An 18,009-nucleotide genomic window follows, 5' to 3' on the forward strand; every position below is an offset into this window, starting at 1 on the left:
CGTTTCAGGTCCAAACACGCCGTCTCAGACAGGAAGTCATCAACTGATGGATCAACCGAGTCTGAAAGCTCAAGAGAAACAGCCAGTAAGAGGACCGTTGAGTTTTGTCTCGCATGTTTCCAGAAACCGACAACGCACAACATCAGCAACCGGCCGAAATCTCTCACGTGTTTTAGCGATATATAGCGCCGGTCTAAAAAGCGTTTAGGGCGTGTCCACGAGTTAAACGGCGTATAACGTGAGGAGCAGCGGGGTCGTATTCAGTCTCTTCATTAATCACAGGTGTGTTTTTAACAGGAATTAAACCGCTCCGTCACCGGGTGCTCTGTCACCGGGTGCTCCGTCACCGGGCGCGTCGTTCATTAAAAGGCGGATTCAACAGATCGGAGCAGTGAGCGGTTTTCTGCCGAGGAAACCGATCTGCTCGAGTGTGAAGTGAAAGGTCGCCATCTTTGCGGCGGGTGTCATGACGATAGCGTCCTAATGTTGACAGGCGTCCTGGTTGCCCAACACGTTGCCTCGTTGCCCTAACAGGTTGAATCCAGACGTCCAGACCTTCTGGCTCACTGGTTTCCATGGAGATGAACTGAAGTCAGTCGTGTGACCTCAGGTGACTTCAGATCACTGGTTCCATTTAGATCACCATATATGACATGTGTATCAGAGGATGTACCAGTGATGGCGTGATGGCGTGATGATGCGATGATGCGGCGCCTCCTCTCAGTCACTCTCAGTACTGCAACTAAGCAGAAACACCAGAACTGTGTGAGGTTCTGATCCGCGTGGACGTCTGGATTCAGCCTCACGACCGACGTGATGGCGTCTAAATGTTGTTCTGTTTTGAGGGTTTTCAGGCTGCGACTGTTCCCATCATGCACCTCTCCATTGACAGCAGCTCTCTTCACGGATGGAGTCGTTAGTAACACATGTGGACTGATGTGGACCGGAGCGCCCCTACCTGTCGTTTACCTGACCGTAGTTTCTGGTCGTCACGGTTACACCTGTTGTCCTGATCAGATGAAGCGTTGCATGTCCTCGTGGTCCTCGTGGTCCTGTCGGTCCTGTCGGTCCTGGTGGTCATCATGGTCCTGTCGGTCCTGTCGGTCCCGTCAGTCCGGTGTTAAGACTCTGCTGGTAGATCAGATCAGGTCAAGGTCCAGACTGTAACACTCGTCTTTAGCTTTTCTCTGCAGTAACATTCAACGACTCCTTCTGTTGTTCTGCGTTGACTTTTTATATTTATTATTTCTTATGTAAATTTGTTTTGTAAGAAAAATAATAAAAATGGAAGATTTTAACGTGTTTCATGTTTTCTGTTTTCTCACATCACAGAATCTTTACAATTTATCAATATAGAAGATGTTTTCATTCATGTTGGGACATTTTTCTACCAAATTGTCACAAGAAACAACTTTTTTTTTATTTTTCAGTTGATCCGTCCGTTATATTTACTATTAATTAATAATTATTTAGCCTCTAAAGTGTCTGAAAATAATCAAATATCATCGTGACGTCTTCAGATGTTTGGTTTTATACAACCAGAAGTCTGAAACTCAAATACTCGTCGACTTTATAGAAACCAGAACATGAAGAGAAACTTATTTAATTGATTATCTAAATTATTGACTATTATTTTTCTGTCGATAGACTGATGGATTAACTGATTTATTATTTATTTTTGGATTAACTGATTCTTTATTCTTTATTATTCTTTATTCTTGGATTAACTGATTCTTTATTTTTTATTAATTATTCTTTATTCTTGGATTAACTGATTCTTTATTTTTTATTATTCTTCATTCTTGGATTAATTAATTATTTATTATTTATTCTTGGATTAATTGATTCTTTATTTTTTTATTATATTTTATTATTATTATTTATTCTCGGATTAATTGATAAACAGTTTCAGATAAACAAAATATTGTTTTGTTATTATATCGTGTTAGATTATGAAATTTTCTTTGCATTTTGCAAATTCAACAATTTCGTTAAAAAGCGCATTATGATATATATATATAATTTATATAAAATATATTATATATATATATATATTATTATACTAGACTAGACTTATTACACTTACCGTACCCTATACTATATTATAACCAGACTATACAGATTTTTATACTCTTGTTCTGTTCCATCCTGTGTTATATTGCTCGACTGTACTAAACATTATGTTATATTAACCTTCTACTATATTATACCATGTTATATAAATATGTTTGCATTACATTGTTTCTGTGTATGAATAGAGACAAACTTTATTAATCACATCATCAGTCACACTCTTTACATAGATCTATTTTTTTTATTTTCTTATTCTGTTCTTATTTTAGTTGAGTTTTATATATATATATATATATATATATATATATATATATATACGGCTCATTATTTATGCATTTAACTATTTCTGTCTGGTGCTGTTGGAACAACTGAAGCTTTCTCTTCTCTTATCTTATTTTATCTTAAATCTACTCTTATCTTATCTTAATTGTACTCATAAAGATAAAATCAATATAATGACTGAAAACCTGTGACACTGTTAAAATCACTTCTAATATCATTGATGGGAAAATTTGCTTTTATTTTGAAAAGTTAGGAGCGAGAAGTTAAAAAAAGAAAAAGCACTTGTTTTGAAGTAGAATTTGAAGTCTCGTGTGTTCTCGCGGTGCTTTGATGACTAGTTGAGATCAGAGGAGCGAAACCGGCTGGAAGGAATCAGGAGGGATCAGAGCAGGAAGAGAAGACACGAGAAATCAGGATCAAACCTCAGAAGAAGGACAAGAAGAAGAACAACACGTGAAGAAGTAGAACAAGTAGAGGAATAAGAGGAGGTGAAGAGCAGCCGTGTGAGAAAGTCTGACTTTGTTTTCTTCTGCTTCAGCTGTCAGTCAGACAGGATCCAGAGGAGTGCTGAGGCCACGCCCCTTCAGGTGTGTTCCTGAACAGGTGAGGACACGCTGCTGCTGCGACACCTCTGACCATGTGACTCAGTGTTGTTTCCTGTAACTCAGCATGTCATGTCTTTATATCAATATTTCATTAGTAGCCTTTTTTATCAATATTATTATTATTAATAATAATATAATGTTTAATAATTTGTATCAATATTTATTAGTGTTTATTATTTTTTTTATCTTTTTAAAGCTATATAAAGTTATAGAATATATATATAGATTATATAAAGTTATAGAATATATAAAGTTATAGATTATATAAAGTTATAGATTATATAAAGTTATAGAATATATAAAGTTATAGATTATATAAAGTTATAGAATATATAAAGTTATAGATTATATAAAGTTATAGAATATATAAAGTTATAGAATATATAAAGTTATAGAATATATAAAGTTATAGATTATATAAAGTTATAGAATATATAAAGTTATAGAATATATAAAGTTATAGATTATATAAAGTTATAGAATATATAAAGTCAGATTATATAAAGTTATAAAATATATAAAGTCATAGAATATATAAAGTTATAGAATATATAAAGTCAGATTATATAAAGTTATAAAATATATAAAGTCATGGAATATATAAAGTTAGAGAATATATAAAGTTATAGAATATATAAAGTTATAGATTATATAAAGTTATAGAATATATAAAGTTATAGAATATATAAAGTCAGATTATATAAAGTTATAAAATATATAAAGTCATGGAATATATAAAGTTAGAGAATATATAAAGTTATAGAATATATAAAGTTATAGATTATATAAAGTTATAAAATATATAAAGTCATGGAATATATAAAGTTAGAGAATATATAAAGTTATAGATTATAGTAATAGAATATATAAAGGTATAGAATATATAAAGTCATAGAATATATAAAGTTATAGAATATATAAAGGTATGAGTATATAAAGGTATAGAATATATAAAGTTATAGAATATATAAAGTCAATCATGTTACACTCAAGACAGAAACCAGATGAGTTTCAGTCTGTCGACTCACAAACATCATTAAAGTTTTTTCCTGTTTTTAGCCGGATGGACGGAAGCAGCTCGACAGGAAATCCCATCGCTGCCTCGTCTCGCTGGCTTCCTGCCTGCCCTGATGAGGACACGCTTCAATCAGCTGATTGGATCTCAGCTTCTGAGGAGGACGACGGGCAGAGGAGAGAGTCCAACAGTCTACCCGGGTCCCAGAAAGACCAGAGTCCTGCAGAGACCCACCAGAGACCCGCAAAGAACCGCGAGAGTCCTGTAAAGACCCACCAGAGTCCTGTAGAGACCCACCAGATTCCCGCAGAGACCCACCAGATTCCCGCAGAGACCCACCAGAGTCCTGCAAAGACCCGCCAGAGACCTGCAGAGACCCCCCAGATTCCTGCAAAGACCCACCAGAGTCCTGCAAAGTCCCGCCAGAGAACTGCAAAGACCTGCCATAGTCCTGCAAAGACCCACCAGAGACCCACAGAGACCCAACAGACTGCAAAGAAACACCTGAGTCCTGCAGAGAAACACCGGAGTCCTGCAGAGAAACACCAGAGACCTGCAGAGACCCAACAGATTACAGAGAAACCAGACCATCTGGGTCTCACGGAACACATTAACAACAAGGATCCTCCGACAGAGAAACAGGAACCAGAAGATTCTCCAACCGGACCAGATCCACTAAAACCAAATCTTCCAACAGAGCAACAAAAACTGGGAGATTCTCCTCCAGATCAACCTTCTCCAACACAACCAGATCCACTAAAACCAGATCTTCTTTGTCCAGATCAAAAGAAACCAGGAGATCCTTTTTGCCCAGAACGTGAACACCAAACTCAGGAGGGACTTTGTCTTACAAACCAGAAAACTGAAGAGGACCCTCCTCCTCCCGTCAAGGATTTAAAGGTTTTCACTTCAACCTTCAAGCTCCACTTCTTTGAGTCCAGAGACCAGCAGGACCACCAGGACCTACATCCAGAGAAACTCACTTCAACCATACCTGAGAGTCGTCAGGACCACCAAGATCCTCCTCCTCAACTGAACACCAAGAAGGCTCCTCCTCCTCACCTGAAAACAAAGAAGGCTCCTCTTCCTCCTCCTCCTCCTCACCTGAACACCAAGAAGGCTCCTCCTCCTCCTCACCTGAAAACAAAGAAGGCTCCTCTTCCTCCTCCTCCTCACCTGAACACAAAGAAGGCTCCTCGTCCTCCTCACCTGAACATCAAGCAGGCTCCTCCTCCTCCTCACCTGAGCGACCAGCAGGATCCTCCTCCTCCTCTTCCTGAGGTTCTGCCTTCGATAATCCATACAACCGAAGTGTCGACCCAGGCCCCGCTGGCTCAGGCCCGGCTGGTTGAGGCTCCAACGGTTCACACTCCGCTGGTTGAGGCTCCACTGGTTGAGGACCCACTAGTTCAGGCTCCACCAGTTCAGGCTCTGCCGGTTCAGGCCCCGCTGGTTGAGGCTCCACTGGTTCTGGCTCCGCCGGTTGAGGCTCCAGTGGTTCAGGCTCCGCCGGTACAGGCCCTGCTGGTTCAGGCTCCGCCGGTTGAGGCTCCACCAGTTGAGGCCCCACTGGTTGAGGCTCCGCCGGTTCAGACTCCGCCGGTTGAGGCTCCACTGGTTCAGGCTCCGCCGGTTCAGACTCCGCCGGTTGAGGCCCCACTGGTTCAGGCCCTACCGGTTCAGGCTCCACTGTTTCAGGCCCCGCCGGTACAGGCTCCATCGGTTCAGGCCTGCCCGGGTCAGGCTCCACCGGTTCAGGGTCCGCCGGTTGAGGCTCCACTGGTTGAGGCTCCACTGGTTGAGGCTCCGCCGGTTCAGACTCCGCCAGTTGAGGCCCCACTGGTTCAGGCCCTACCGGTTCAGCCTACACTGTTTCAGGCCCCGCCGGTACAGGCTCCACCGGTTCAGGCTCCACCTCTCACCATCGAGATTTTCAGTGACCAGGTGCGGCCCCTCCCCCTGGTTTCTTCTTCAGGTGACCCCAAACTGTGCGGCTTCCTGCAGAAGCAAGGGGGGCCCCTCAGAGCCTGGAAGCAGCGCTGGTTCACCTACGAGGAGAAGAAGAACCAGCTGTTCTACTACCGCACGCCACAGGATGTGACGCCGCTCGGCCGGGTGGAGCTCTGCAGCGCCACATTCACCTACCCTCTGAAGGCCGAGAACGGCACCTTCCACATCAAGACACCTGAACGCACCTTCATACTCAAGGTAGGGGGCCATATAGTCCTGTTAGGGACAGTCTCCAGTCCCAGGAGGTCCAGTTAGCCTGACAACAAAACCACCAGTTAGTCTTATAATAATTTAATATTATTTATTATTACAGGCTGTGAGCCAGGAGCTGATGCTCTATTGGCTGCAGCAGCTGCAGGTGAAACGTTGGCAGCACAGACAGACGTCCACCTGTCCAGACCCGACCTGTCCAGACCCGACCAACAACAACAACAACAACAACACTGCAGGTGAGAAACAAACACAGTCTATGATTCCTGTTTTCTTATTCCCTTAAAAAAGGGTCCAGGTGACGTTGGACTAAAATCAGCTGATTCTGTTTCCTGTTTCTGCAGACTTCCTGCCAGAGTTGAAGAGCCCGGTGGGTCTGGTGGGGGAGGAGGCGGCCAACGTGCCGTCACAATGGGCGCCGCTCGCCAATGTGTCAATCAAACATCCGTTCATCGAGATCCAGTGAGTGACATCAGTATTGTTTGTTTAAAGACGTCAGTGTGTCGGTTCAGTATCAGCTATGTTTAAAGTGAAGAGCCAGAGTGAGACTACGTTTCCCATCAGCCCCGGTGCTTCCTGTAGCTGCTGACCATCAGGACCATCAACCTATTATTTGTTTGTGCAGAAACTCCGTCCACAGTCTCCGTAAGAGGTCGTCTCAGGACGGCAGTCAGAGTGTGTTTCATGTTGAAGCTCCTCCGTGGATTCCCCCCAACTCTTCCTCCCCAACCAGCAGCACCACAGGTACCTGTACTGGTCCAGTAACTGGGACCAGAGCCAATACCAGTATGAATACTAACTCAAGCCTTGCCTGTCCTGATGTGAGACTTATTGACCTTGACATGGGACCTTTTGACCTTGACGTGGGACTTGTTGGCCTTGACCTGGGACTTGTTGACCTTGACGTGGGACTTGTTGACCTTGACCTGGGACTTGTTGACCTTCCCGTGGGACTTATTGACCTTGACATGGGACTTGTTGACCTTGACGTGGGACTTGTTGACCTTGACGTGGGACTTGTTGACCTTGACGTGGGACTTGGTTTAACCCCCCCCCCCTGTCCAATGTCAGTCCCTCCAGTTCCCAGGACATCCACTGAGCCTCCGCCCCCGCCCCCTGCCCTCTCATTGGCTGAGCAAGCAGGTCAGGTGACCCCGCCGGAGGTCAGGGAGGTCGACGGCCGGAACAGGAAGATGAAGAGTCGCAGCTCGTCCACCATGACGATCCTCCGCAGAGACTCCTCAGACCGAACGTCTCGCCTCCAGCAGGACAAACAGATGCTGATGGAGGAGGTCAAAGCTCAGAAGGTGATCGATCAGTCAGTGATCAATCAGTCAGTGATCAATAATAATAATAATAATAATAATGATGATGTGTGGTGTCCAGGAGCTGGTGTGGATCCTCCACAAAGCCTTGGAGGCGTCTCAGCTAGAGAAGCGAACCTGTGCAGAGTTTGTGGCGGAGAAAGGCGAGCAGGAGCGTCTGGAGCTGCTGCGACACCGCGAGCGGCAGGCAGTCGACCTGCGAGGGCGGCTGGAGGACGCCATGACGGAGACGGAGGCCACAAGGACGAGTCTGGCTAAGAGAGACTCTCAGCTCATCCAGCTGCAGGACCACATTGGGATGCTTGTGGAGAAGAACAACGCCAAGCAGGAGGTGAGTTCACACCTGAGGACCAACAAACATCTGGTTCACACCTGAGGACAAACGTTTGCTACGTATAGCAGACCATTGCTACGTATAACTGCTGATGTGATTCTATGCGTCTCATGTTTCCTGTCAGGTGATCATCAAGCTGTCCAATCAGATGACCTCCTGTATGTCCTCCGACGGCGGTTTGAACTCTCCGACCTTCAGACGGCTTCAGCAGGAGATCGAGAACCTGAAGGTGAAACTCTCTGAACTATATGAGTCCAACAGAGACCAGGATGTCCCTAGAGACACCTGGGCAGGTTAAAGACTAGAGATAAAGACTTAAATGTTACTGGTACTGGTTTCAGCATTATGTCCCTCTCATCCTTCAGGACGATATCGAGGCCTACAAGATCCAGAACAAGTTCCTGAACTCTGAGATCTACCAGCTGACCCAACTGTGGAGGACCAGTTCTGAGCAGGAGAAGAGTCTGATGGTGAAGGTGGGTCCAACTGGGACCTGGCGGGGTCTGGTTCTGGACTTTAAAATGTGAGGTGAGAAGAGCTTGGTTTCACGCCCTGTGTCCTGTCCTCTGATTGGCTGCAGTGTGCCTACCTGGAGGCCAGTAACTGTCAGGTGGAGAGCCGGTACCTGGGCGTCCTGCGGCAGCTCCAGGAGACCAGATCTCTGGATCCGGTCCAGCAGGGGGCCGTCCAGAAGATGATCGAGGACGCTCTGAAAGGAGAGCTGAAGAGCGTCGTGAAGCTCAACATGGCCAGGTAACCAGGATGGCCTATAGACCTCTAGACCGCTAGACCTGTAGACCTCTAGACCTCCAGACCTGTAGAGCTGTAGACCTGTAGACCTGTAGACCTGTAGTGGCCAGGTAACCAGGACGACCAGGGTGGACAGAATAACGGGAACACCTGATGTTGTGTCCTCAGAGACCACGATGAGTACGGCTTCAAGATCATCCCGGACTACGAGGTGGAGGACATGAAGCTGCTGGCAAAGATTCAGGCGCTGGAGATCCGCTCACACAACCTGCTGCACCAGGTATGAACCCTCAGCTGTAGACCTCTAGACCTGCAGACCTCTAGACCTTTAGACCCGTAGACCTGTAGACCTGTAGACCTTTAAGATCACCCCAGACTACGAGGTGGAGGACATGAAGCTGCTGGCAAAGATTCAGGCGCCTTCTCGATCCGCTCACACAACCTGCTGCACCAGGTATGAACCCTCACCTGTAGACCTGTAGACCTGTAGACCTGTAGTCCTGTAGACCTTTAGACCTCCAGACCTTTAAGGTCATCCCGGACTATGAGGTAGAGGACATGAAGCTGCTGGCCAAGATTCAGGCGCTGGAGATCCGCTCACACAACCTGCTGCACCAGGTTCGAACCCTCAGCTGTAGACCTGTAGACATCTAGACCTGTAGACCTCTAGACCTGTAGACCTGTAGACATCTAGACCTGTAGACCTCTAGACCTGTAGACATCTACACCTGTAGACCTGCAGATCTAACAGGATGTGTAATTAAAGTCTGTCTCTGGGTTTGTCCCTGCAGGAGGGCGGAGAGCACCCCCAGTTGAGTCGCTGGGCTCAGTACCTCGCCGGCAGGTCGGCTGATGACCTCGGTCCCTCGCCAGAGCTCAAAGGTCTGCTGCGAGGTGGCGTCCCTCAGGAGTACCGACAGCGGGTGTGGCGCTGGGTGGTCCGAACCAGAACCAGGACCATCAGAGAGCGTCACTCAGAGCGCTACCAGCAGGTACGCAAGAAGTATACACCTGATCCACACCTGATCCAAACCAGATCTAAACCTGATCCACACCTGATCCACACCTGATTCACACCTGATCCACACCAATCCACACCTGATCCACACCAATCCACACCTGATCCACACCTGATTTACACCTGATCCACACCAATCCACACCTGATCCACACCTGTCCACACCTGATCTACACCTGATCTATACCTGATCCACACCAATCCACACCTGATCCTCACTTGATCCACACCTGATCCACACCTGATCCACATCTGATCCGCACCTGATCTACACCTGATCCACACCCGTCCACACCATATCCACACCTGATCTACACCTGATCCACACCTGATCCACACCTTATCTACACCTGATCTACACCTGATCTACACCTGATCCACACCTGTCCACACCTTATCCACACCTGTCTAGACCTGTCCACACCTGTCCACACCTGATCCACACCTGATAGTGACCTTACAGTAATCCAGCTGCTGTGTTTCCAGCTGTGTGAGAAGAGTCGGACGTGTCTTCATCCAGCCTCCAGACAGATCCAGCTTGACCTCCACCGCACACTGACAACCAATCAGCACTTCTCCTCACCCTCTAGCCCCACCCTCCCGCAGCTCCGCCGCATCCTATTGGCCTTCTCCTGGCAGAACCCTGCCATTGGCTACTGTCAGGGACTCAACAGGTCTGTACTCCGACATGTGAGAGACCCCTCTTTCTGGACCCTGAAACCAGGTCTCAGAGACCGGACAAAAAGTCCTCAATGCACGCTGTGTCATGTGACATGTCATGTGTGTCTCTCAGGTTGGCGGCCCTCGCTCTGCTGGTCCTTCAGAGTGAAGAAGACGCCTTCTGGTGTCTGGTAGCCGTGGTGGAAACCATGATGCCTCAGGACTACTACACCAAGAACCTGGTGGCCTCTCAGGTCAGGACCACAGTCTGAGGAGGTCTCTGTTGGTTTATGGGTTGAGAGTTGAATCAGGAGGTCTCTGGTTTCTGTGTGTTCAGGCGGACCAGCGGGTGCTGAAGGACTTCCTGGCGGAGAAGCTTCCCAGACTGGCGGCTCACTTTGAGGATCACAACATCGACGTGTCTCTCATCACCTTCAACTGGTTCCTGGTGGTCTTCGTGGAGAGTCTGCCCAGTGACATCCTGCTGCCGCTGTGGGACGCCTTCCTGTATGAGGGCACCAAGGTACCAAACACCCAAACGCACCGCCACGGTATTAGAGAGGTCACCTGTGTGGTTCTGGGTCAGTCCAGAGAGATCACCTGTGTGGTTCGGAGTCAGTCCAGAGAGATCACCTGTGTGGTTCTGAGTCAGTCCAGAGAGATCACCTGTGTGTTTGTATGTTGCAGGTGATCTTCAGGTACGCTCTGGCTCTCTTCAAATACAAAGAGGACGACATCCTGAAGATCCACGACGGTGTGGAGATCTACCAGTACCTGCGCTTCTTCACCAAGACCATCTCCGACGGCAGGTAAAGACATCGTTGTTGTCATGCTGCCGGATTATCTCTATATTAACTCATCATCGTTGTTGGCTGGCCAGAATCGCCTTCAGCGACATGTTTGTTCGCTGTTCGCTGCACAGTTCGTGTCGTTGAACTCTACTTCCTGTCGTGTGGATGAGTCTGTTAAACGTTGCTGTGGTTTACTTCTGCAGACGGCTGACCAGCATCGCCTTCAATGACATGAACCCGTTCCCCGGCCGCCTGCTGAGGAACCGGCGAGTGCTGCACCTGGAGCGCCTGCAGGGCGAGCTGCGGGAGCTGGAGGAGCAGCAGAAGGAGTTCGTCTCGGAGAGCGCCGAACGTAAAGACAAAGAGCTCGACACAATGGTCAGCGAGGACGACGAGGAGCTCTGACCTCACTGCTTCTTCACCTGTAGCTCACCAGCAGCAGCCTGTCGACCTCGACACCAGTCTGATCCAGTTGGTTCCACTGGAAACTAAACGAAACTTCAACCAACCATGTTGTCACTAGTTAGTTTCACACCAAACTCACCACTTTGGTCAGATGCACCATCTTTACTGTTTTATTTATATATTATATATATATACATATGTATATATATATATATATGTGTGTATATATATATATACACATATATATATATATATATACATGTGTATATATATATATATCATGATATATATATATATATATATATATATATATATATACACTCATCAGATCATAGTAAACTATAACACCTAATGAATCCATCGGTACCAACCAGGTCGTACCAGCTGGTCATGAAGGAGGTTAAATAACGCTCCAAACTTACACTAAATGTTGTCGAGGAAAAACTGTCATGTCCATTTTCAAAGGGGTCCCTTGACCTCTGACCTCCAGATATGTGAATGTAAATGGGTTCTATGGGTACCCACGAGTCTCCCCTTTACAGACACACTGACAGCTGTTGTTGCCTGTCGGGCTGCAGTTTGCCATGTTATGATTTGAACATATTTTTTATACTAAATGCAGTACCTGTGAGGGTTTCTGAACAATATCTCATTGTCATTGTTTTGTGTTGTTAATTGATTTCCAATAATAAATATTTACATACATTTGCATAAAGCAGCATCTGTTTTCATTTAAACTAAGAACATTATATTAGTAGTCTCTATAGTAGCGCTGTCCTCTGTTGGCCTCATTTCCTGTAGCATGGGGGAATTAGCAAGCTAAGCTGGCTAAGCAGCCGGCCGTCCGACCAGCGGGCCGGTGGCCAGCGGGCCGTCCGACCAGCGGGCCGGTGGCCAACGGGCCGTCCGACCAGCGGGCCGGTGGCCAACGGCAGCGCTGTAAAGATAAATTGAGGGCGTATAAATCTTTGGCTGTCTATAGTTAACTATCCTTCAGTAAAGTCAGTCAGAAAGAGAGTCGGACAACATCAGAGCAGCGTTTCAGAGACGGAGAGAAAGGGATGCTAATAGTTAGCCTTCTGCTAACAGCAGCTAACGGCCCACGTTAGCTGCTGTTAGCAGAAGGCTAACTATTAGCATCCCTTTCTCTTCATCTCTGAAACGTTTCTCTGATATTGTAGCTCTAGAGTCTCCAATCACAGTTAGTCATCTCTAATGTCTGTGATATCTGGAATCTGGCAGCCAACAACACAACAAGAGGACATTTAAGATGTGTAACTTTAGCCCACTGCTAGCGTTAGCCTCCAGTCTTTCCTTTGTTTAGCCTCCAGCTAACTGAACACCGTGACCTCATCATGACCTCATCATGACCTCATCATGGCGGCGGCTGTAAAAGGGTCTATTGTCACACAAATAGCACAGCAAAGAGTGAAAATTTAGCTACTGCATTTAACCCATGCTGGTATATTAGGAGTCAATCGACTGTGATAATCGATTAATGTTTAAAGTCATTTTTCATGCAAAAAATGTCAGAAAATGCTGTTTTCAAATAAAACGTAAACTTTATTAAAATCATCACGTACATACAGGATCACACATGAACTCTGCATTTAACCCTCAGCCACAGCCGCTGCTTTTTTCTGTTTTATATCACATTACAGCGAATATCTGACAAAACAAGACGTTTAAAGAAAAACTGGACATTTTATGGATGAAACGATTCATTGATTAATATGTAAGAGATAATGTACAGCTAGTGGTGCATTATCGCTCTGAAGGGGTTTATTTCACAACAATGACCCGCCAGCTGTACATTATCCCGCTTATTACACGGCTAATTACTGAAGAAATCAATAATTTGACACAGAAACGGTCCTCCAGTGTCCGACATCAGAAGAGCGTCCGTAGCAACGGTCTCTTATAAAGAAATAACAGACCGCAGAATTGAGTATTCAACAAAGCCGTGTAATAACCATCGTTAGCCGTAGCGCGAGCCGACAGCGGTCACGTGACCTTCAGGTAAACGTGGTTCTGACAGAGTGACGCCTCTTCATGTGGTCTCACACTCGGACAGCACGGTGATCTTTGACCTCTGGGCTGATGATGACGACGATGATGATGAAGAGTACGACACCTTGTTCCCCAGAGAAGAGGGTTTGTTCTCTGAGTCACCGCGGCAACACAGAGCGCTCCGGGCCTTCTCCCGGAAATCGACCGACACATAGTAGAAGATGAAGGGGTCAATGCAGCTGTTGAAGGTGCTAACCGCTAAGCTAACCATGTAGGGGACGTAGACGTCCTCGCCGTCTCCGTCCAGCGAGCTGTCTGCGTAGGTGAGGAGGAGGAGGATGTTGCTGGGCAGCAGACACACGATGAAGACCAGCAGCACCAGCACCGTGACCCGGACAGCGTGGCCGTACCGCTTCCCTTCGGCCAGCAGGGTGCGCAGCACGGCGCCGTGGCAGTACAGCACGACCAGGAAGGGCAGCAGGAAGCAGACGGTGAACAAGGTGGCGAAGTACGGCAGGAAGAAGTTCTGCTGCACCTCCTCGGGCAGCGCGTCGTGGCACGTGGTGATCTGCAGCTCATCCAGCACATAGGTCTGCCGCGTCACCATCAGCGGCAACATGGCGGCCAGTACCGCCAGCCACACCGCCGCCGTCATGTACAGAGACGTCCGCCGGCTGCGTAGGGTCTTAGCGCCGAATGGGTGAACCAAAGCGATGTATCGGTCCAGAGCCACAAGCGCCAGACACAGTACGGACCCGTACATGTTACCGTAAAACATCGCCATGACGAGGCGGCAGAAGGGCTCGCCGAGCTCCCAGTGGTTCCCTCTGAAGTGGTACACGATGCGGAACGGCAGCACCAGCAGCAGCAGGCAGTCGGCGATGGTGAGGTTGATGAGCAGCGTGGTGGACGGCAGCGGTTTGGTCCGGAACCACAGAACCCACAAAGCCAACAGGTTGGAGGGCAGACCCACAACGAAGGCCACCAGGTACAGGATCGGGATGTACCGGATGGTGGTCGGGTGCTGGATCTCCTTCAGCTGCTTGTCCTTCAGGGTGGTGAAGTTACAGGTGGTCTTCAACCGGAACGCCCGCAGACCTGCAGAGACCAGAACACTTATCAGAGACCAGAACACACCTCAGAGACCAGAACAATGTCCTCACTTTAACAAAAAGTCCTCACTTTAACAAAATGTCCTCACTTTAATAAAATGTCCTCACTTTAACAAAATGTCTTCACTTTAACAAAATGTCTTCACTTTAATAAAATGTCCTCACTTTAATAAAATGTCTTCACTTTAACAAAATGTCTTCACTTTAATAAAATGTCCTCACTTTAATAAAATGTCTTCACTTTAACAAAATGTCTTCACTTTAACAAAATGTCCTCACTTTAACAAAATGTCTTCACTTTAATAACATGTCCTCACTTTACCAAAATGTCTTCACTTTAATAACATGTCCTCATTTTAACAAACAAACTTCCAGCTTGGTCCTCTCAAAGACTTATAAACCAGGACAAACACACCCACGGTGGGAGAATCTGACAGTTTTTTTTTTAAATGTTATTTTTTTGGGGGCATTTTATTGATAGGACAGTGTTGAAAGGGGGAGAGAGAGAATTGACATGCGGAAAGGACCACAGGCCGGATTCGAACCCAGGTCCACCACTGCAAGGGACAGAGCCTTGGCGATACATGGGCGCTCGCTCTACCGACTGAGCTAACCAGCCGCCCTGACAGTTTTGTAACATTTAGGTCAATAGAGACGTCCTGATCTGAAGCAGGGGCTGCTGGGAATCAAACCTGTCTCAACCTGTCCCTGCGTTCAGGAGAAGAAGAAGAAGAAGAAGAAGAAGAAGACTTACGGAAAGACATGCTGGAACAGTCGACTGCAGGCCGAGAAGACGGAGAGACGTTGCAGACGGATGACAGCAGAGAGACGAAGACCAGAGTCCCCAAAAAGAACTTCATATTGTCCTTCAATTCTCACTCTTCTCCTTCTTCTTCTTCTTCTTCTTTTTCCTCCAGTTTTTACAATTCCCTCTGTCTTTTGCACAGTATTATCTCTCTGATTTTCTGTTTCTCCCAGCAGCAGCTCTCTTCCTCTTCCTCTAACAGTCCTGTGGTTTTACAGTTCAGTAGCAGTATTATTGAAGTACAGTTTCAGTACTCTTGTAGTACAATGATAGTAGTGGTTGTAGTAGTATCGGCAGCAGTCTGTTTGTGTTCTCTGATGCCAGAGCTGCCAGTGTCGACTCGCCTCCCCTGCTTATGGAATCCAGATGTGTGTGTGTGTGTGTGTGTGTGTGTGTGTGTGTGTGTGTGTGTGTGTGTGTGTGTGGGGAAGACAATGGTATGTCTGTTTTTGTGAGGACCAGTATGAGTTTTAGACCTAATGAAAACATGTTGTCTGGATCCAGGTTGGGTTCAGTTCAGGGTCGGAGGTTAACGTTTAGATGGGATGTTAAATGATGTTTAAATGTTAGAGTTAAACGTTCAGATGTGATGTTAAATGACGTTTGACGGTGAGGTGCTGGGAATACATTATGTCCTCACAAGTATCGACGTACCAGCATGTGTGTGTGTGTGTGTATGTGTGTGGGTGTGATTCAGGCGGTGATGGAAACGAACTGTCCAGCTTCCTTCATCAATTAAGGAAATGAGTCTGACCTCTCTGTAACGGACCATTCTATAAAACCCGCTCCTGACCAGTGATTGTCCAATCACAAGTGATCACAAAGACACACGAAACAACATCAAAGAGACTCAAAATCACCCCAAAGAGACAGAATATATTGAAAACATTCCTGTTGCTCTGTCTCTTTTCTCTCTCTGCCTGGCTCTGTGTCTTCCTGTCTCTGTAGCAGCAGCTGATAAGCAGGTTTCCTTGTTTTAATCAACTCGGACCGTCTGTTTGTTCTGCTGCTGTCGCCGTGACAATAGAAACACAAAGTTACAGACATCATAGGAAAAACATGAAAACATGCAGGAGGAGTTCTTCCTGTTAGTGATCGTACAGGTGTTTCAAAAGGTTGTAGAGTTTATCGGAGGTTCTAGTAGTCACTGACGAGGTTCTAGAGTGTTTCAGAAGGTTCTAGTAGTCAGTGACGAGGTTCTAGAGCAGTGGTCTCAAACTCAATTTACCTGGGGGCCGCTGGAGGCAGAGTCTGGGTGAGGCTGGGCCGCATCAGGTATTCCACAAAAAAAGCTTTGTTAAAAAAAAAACAATCTTCTCAAACGTCATTATTAACAGTTCTTTAACTTGAATGGGTTCTTCTGAACATGAACGGAACATTGAAGAACATGAACGGTTCTTCTGAACATGGCCTTTATTGCGTCTCCCACTTTTCCTGAAATTGTCTGTGCTCGTCACCAACCTTTCTCTTCACTGCAGGCTTTGAAAAAGACATGATATATATTCATTCCACTTGGTGTCACTCCGCAATAAAGTTGTGCCTGCTGTGTTTGTGTTGCTCTGCAATTACACCACCAAACCGCTAGTTGGCGGCGTCTCTATGAGTTTCCTTCTTCTTCTTGTACTACAAACAGAAACTGAGCGCAGTTGGAGCTAATAACTGTTGAACCACAGAACTTTTACTGACATTACTGCAACGCCGAAAAGAGAACATATGTCTGAGTGGATTTGTGTGAACAAACACTGAACAGATGGAGGCAGAGAGAAGTAGAACTTGGTCCTGGCCGCTCAGCATCGCTGAGAGACTGGACCAATCACAGCTGTTGCGGTCTGCGTCGCCGCGACGTGTAGTTCCATGTCTGGAGAGGTGGAGTCAGGCTGCGGCGTCGATTCAACGCAGAAGTATAAATCAAGCTTTAATCAAGCTTATGCGATGTTACACGGGCCGCCACAGTTGTTGTGAAATGTTTCTCTGCTTGCATCAAGCCCGGCTGATTGCCCGCCCCCGGGAGCCACATACCCCGCTGTGATTGGTAGGTTCGTTCAGCTCGGGCTCGCGCAACAAAGGGACCTTCCACGGCAAACTGCCATTCACATAAAACTCGCGGGCCGAGGGCGCCTGGTTAGCTCAGTTGGTAGAGCGGGCGCCCATGTAACAAGACTTGGTCCTGACCGCGGTGGCCCGGGTACGAATCCGGCCTGTGGCCCTTTCCGCATCCACTCTCTCTCTCCCCCCTTTCCAAGACTCTATCCACTGTCCTGTCAATAAAAATGAAAAAATGCCCCCCAAAAAAATAAACTTTATAAAAAAAAAAAAAAAAAAAAATTTGCGGGCCGCACTAACATTAAACTTTCATATCAAGGTGGGGGCCACAAAATATCGTCTTGCGGGCCGCAATTGGCCCGCGGGCCGCGAGTTTGAGACCCCTGTTCTAGAGTGTATCGGAGGTTCTAGTAGTCACTGACAAGGTTCTAGAGTGTATCAGGAGGTTCTAGAATGTTTCATAAGATTCTAGAATGTTTCAGAAGATTCTATAGTATAGGTTCTAATAATCACAGACAGACAGACAGACAGACAGACAGACAGGTGGAGGGTCTCTCGTCA

The 18,009-nt window shown here is 46.6% G+C and overlaps 2 protein-coding genes across 4 annotated transcripts; one reads left to right on the plus strand and one right to left on the minus strand.

The window, feature by feature from the left end:
* Positions 1-2,672: 2,672 nt before the first annotated feature.
* Positions 2,673-11,695, plus strand: tbc1d2 (TBC1 domain family, member 2). Of its 3 annotated transcripts, none has more exons than XM_037779536.1 (18): positions 2,673-2,958; positions 4,020-5,598; positions 5,659-6,183; positions 6,299-6,434; positions 6,540-6,657; positions 6,821-6,939; positions 7,267-7,502; positions 7,582-7,851; positions 7,979-8,083; positions 8,220-8,330; positions 8,435-8,607; positions 8,773-8,884; positions 9,396-9,596; positions 10,109-10,296; positions 10,416-10,536; positions 10,620-10,805; positions 10,970-11,091; positions 11,277-11,695. In XM_037779536.1, exons 2-18 carry the CDS (start codon positions 4,024-4,026, stop codon positions 11,476-11,478), a joined length of 4,500 nt encoding a protein of 1,499 aa, XP_037635464.1. In that variant the 5' UTR covers positions 2,673-2,958; positions 4,020-4,023; the 3' UTR covers positions 11,479-11,695. The 3 variants fall into 3 exon arrangements, with proteins under 3 accessions (XP_037635464.1, XP_037635465.1, XP_037635463.1); XM_037779537.1 differs by having other exon boundaries at positions 4,020-4,628; positions 4,710-6,183; XM_037779535.1 differs by having other exon boundaries at positions 4,020-6,183.
* Positions 11,696-13,095: 1,400 nt separating this feature from the next.
* Positions 13,096-15,754, minus strand: LOC119494023 (proteinase-activated receptor 4-like). Its single transcript, XM_037779626.1, has 2 exons — positions 15,355-15,754; positions 13,096-14,586 (listed from the first exon to the last, which is right to left on the minus strand). The coding sequence occupies exons 1-2, from the start codon at positions 15,458-15,460 to the stop codon at positions 13,529-13,531; spliced, it is 1,164 nt and encodes a 387-aa protein (XP_037635554.1). The 5' UTR covers positions 15,461-15,754; the 3' UTR covers positions 13,096-13,528.
* Positions 15,755-18,009: the final 2,255 nt, after the last annotated feature.

Source organism: Sebastes umbrosus, chromosome 9 (assembly GCF_015220745.1).
Source record: "Sebastes umbrosus isolate fSebUmb1 chromosome 9, fSebUmb1.pri, whole genome shotgun sequence".
NCBI classification, from domain to species: Eukaryota; Metazoa; Chordata; class Actinopteri; order Perciformes; family Sebastidae; genus Sebastes; species Sebastes umbrosus.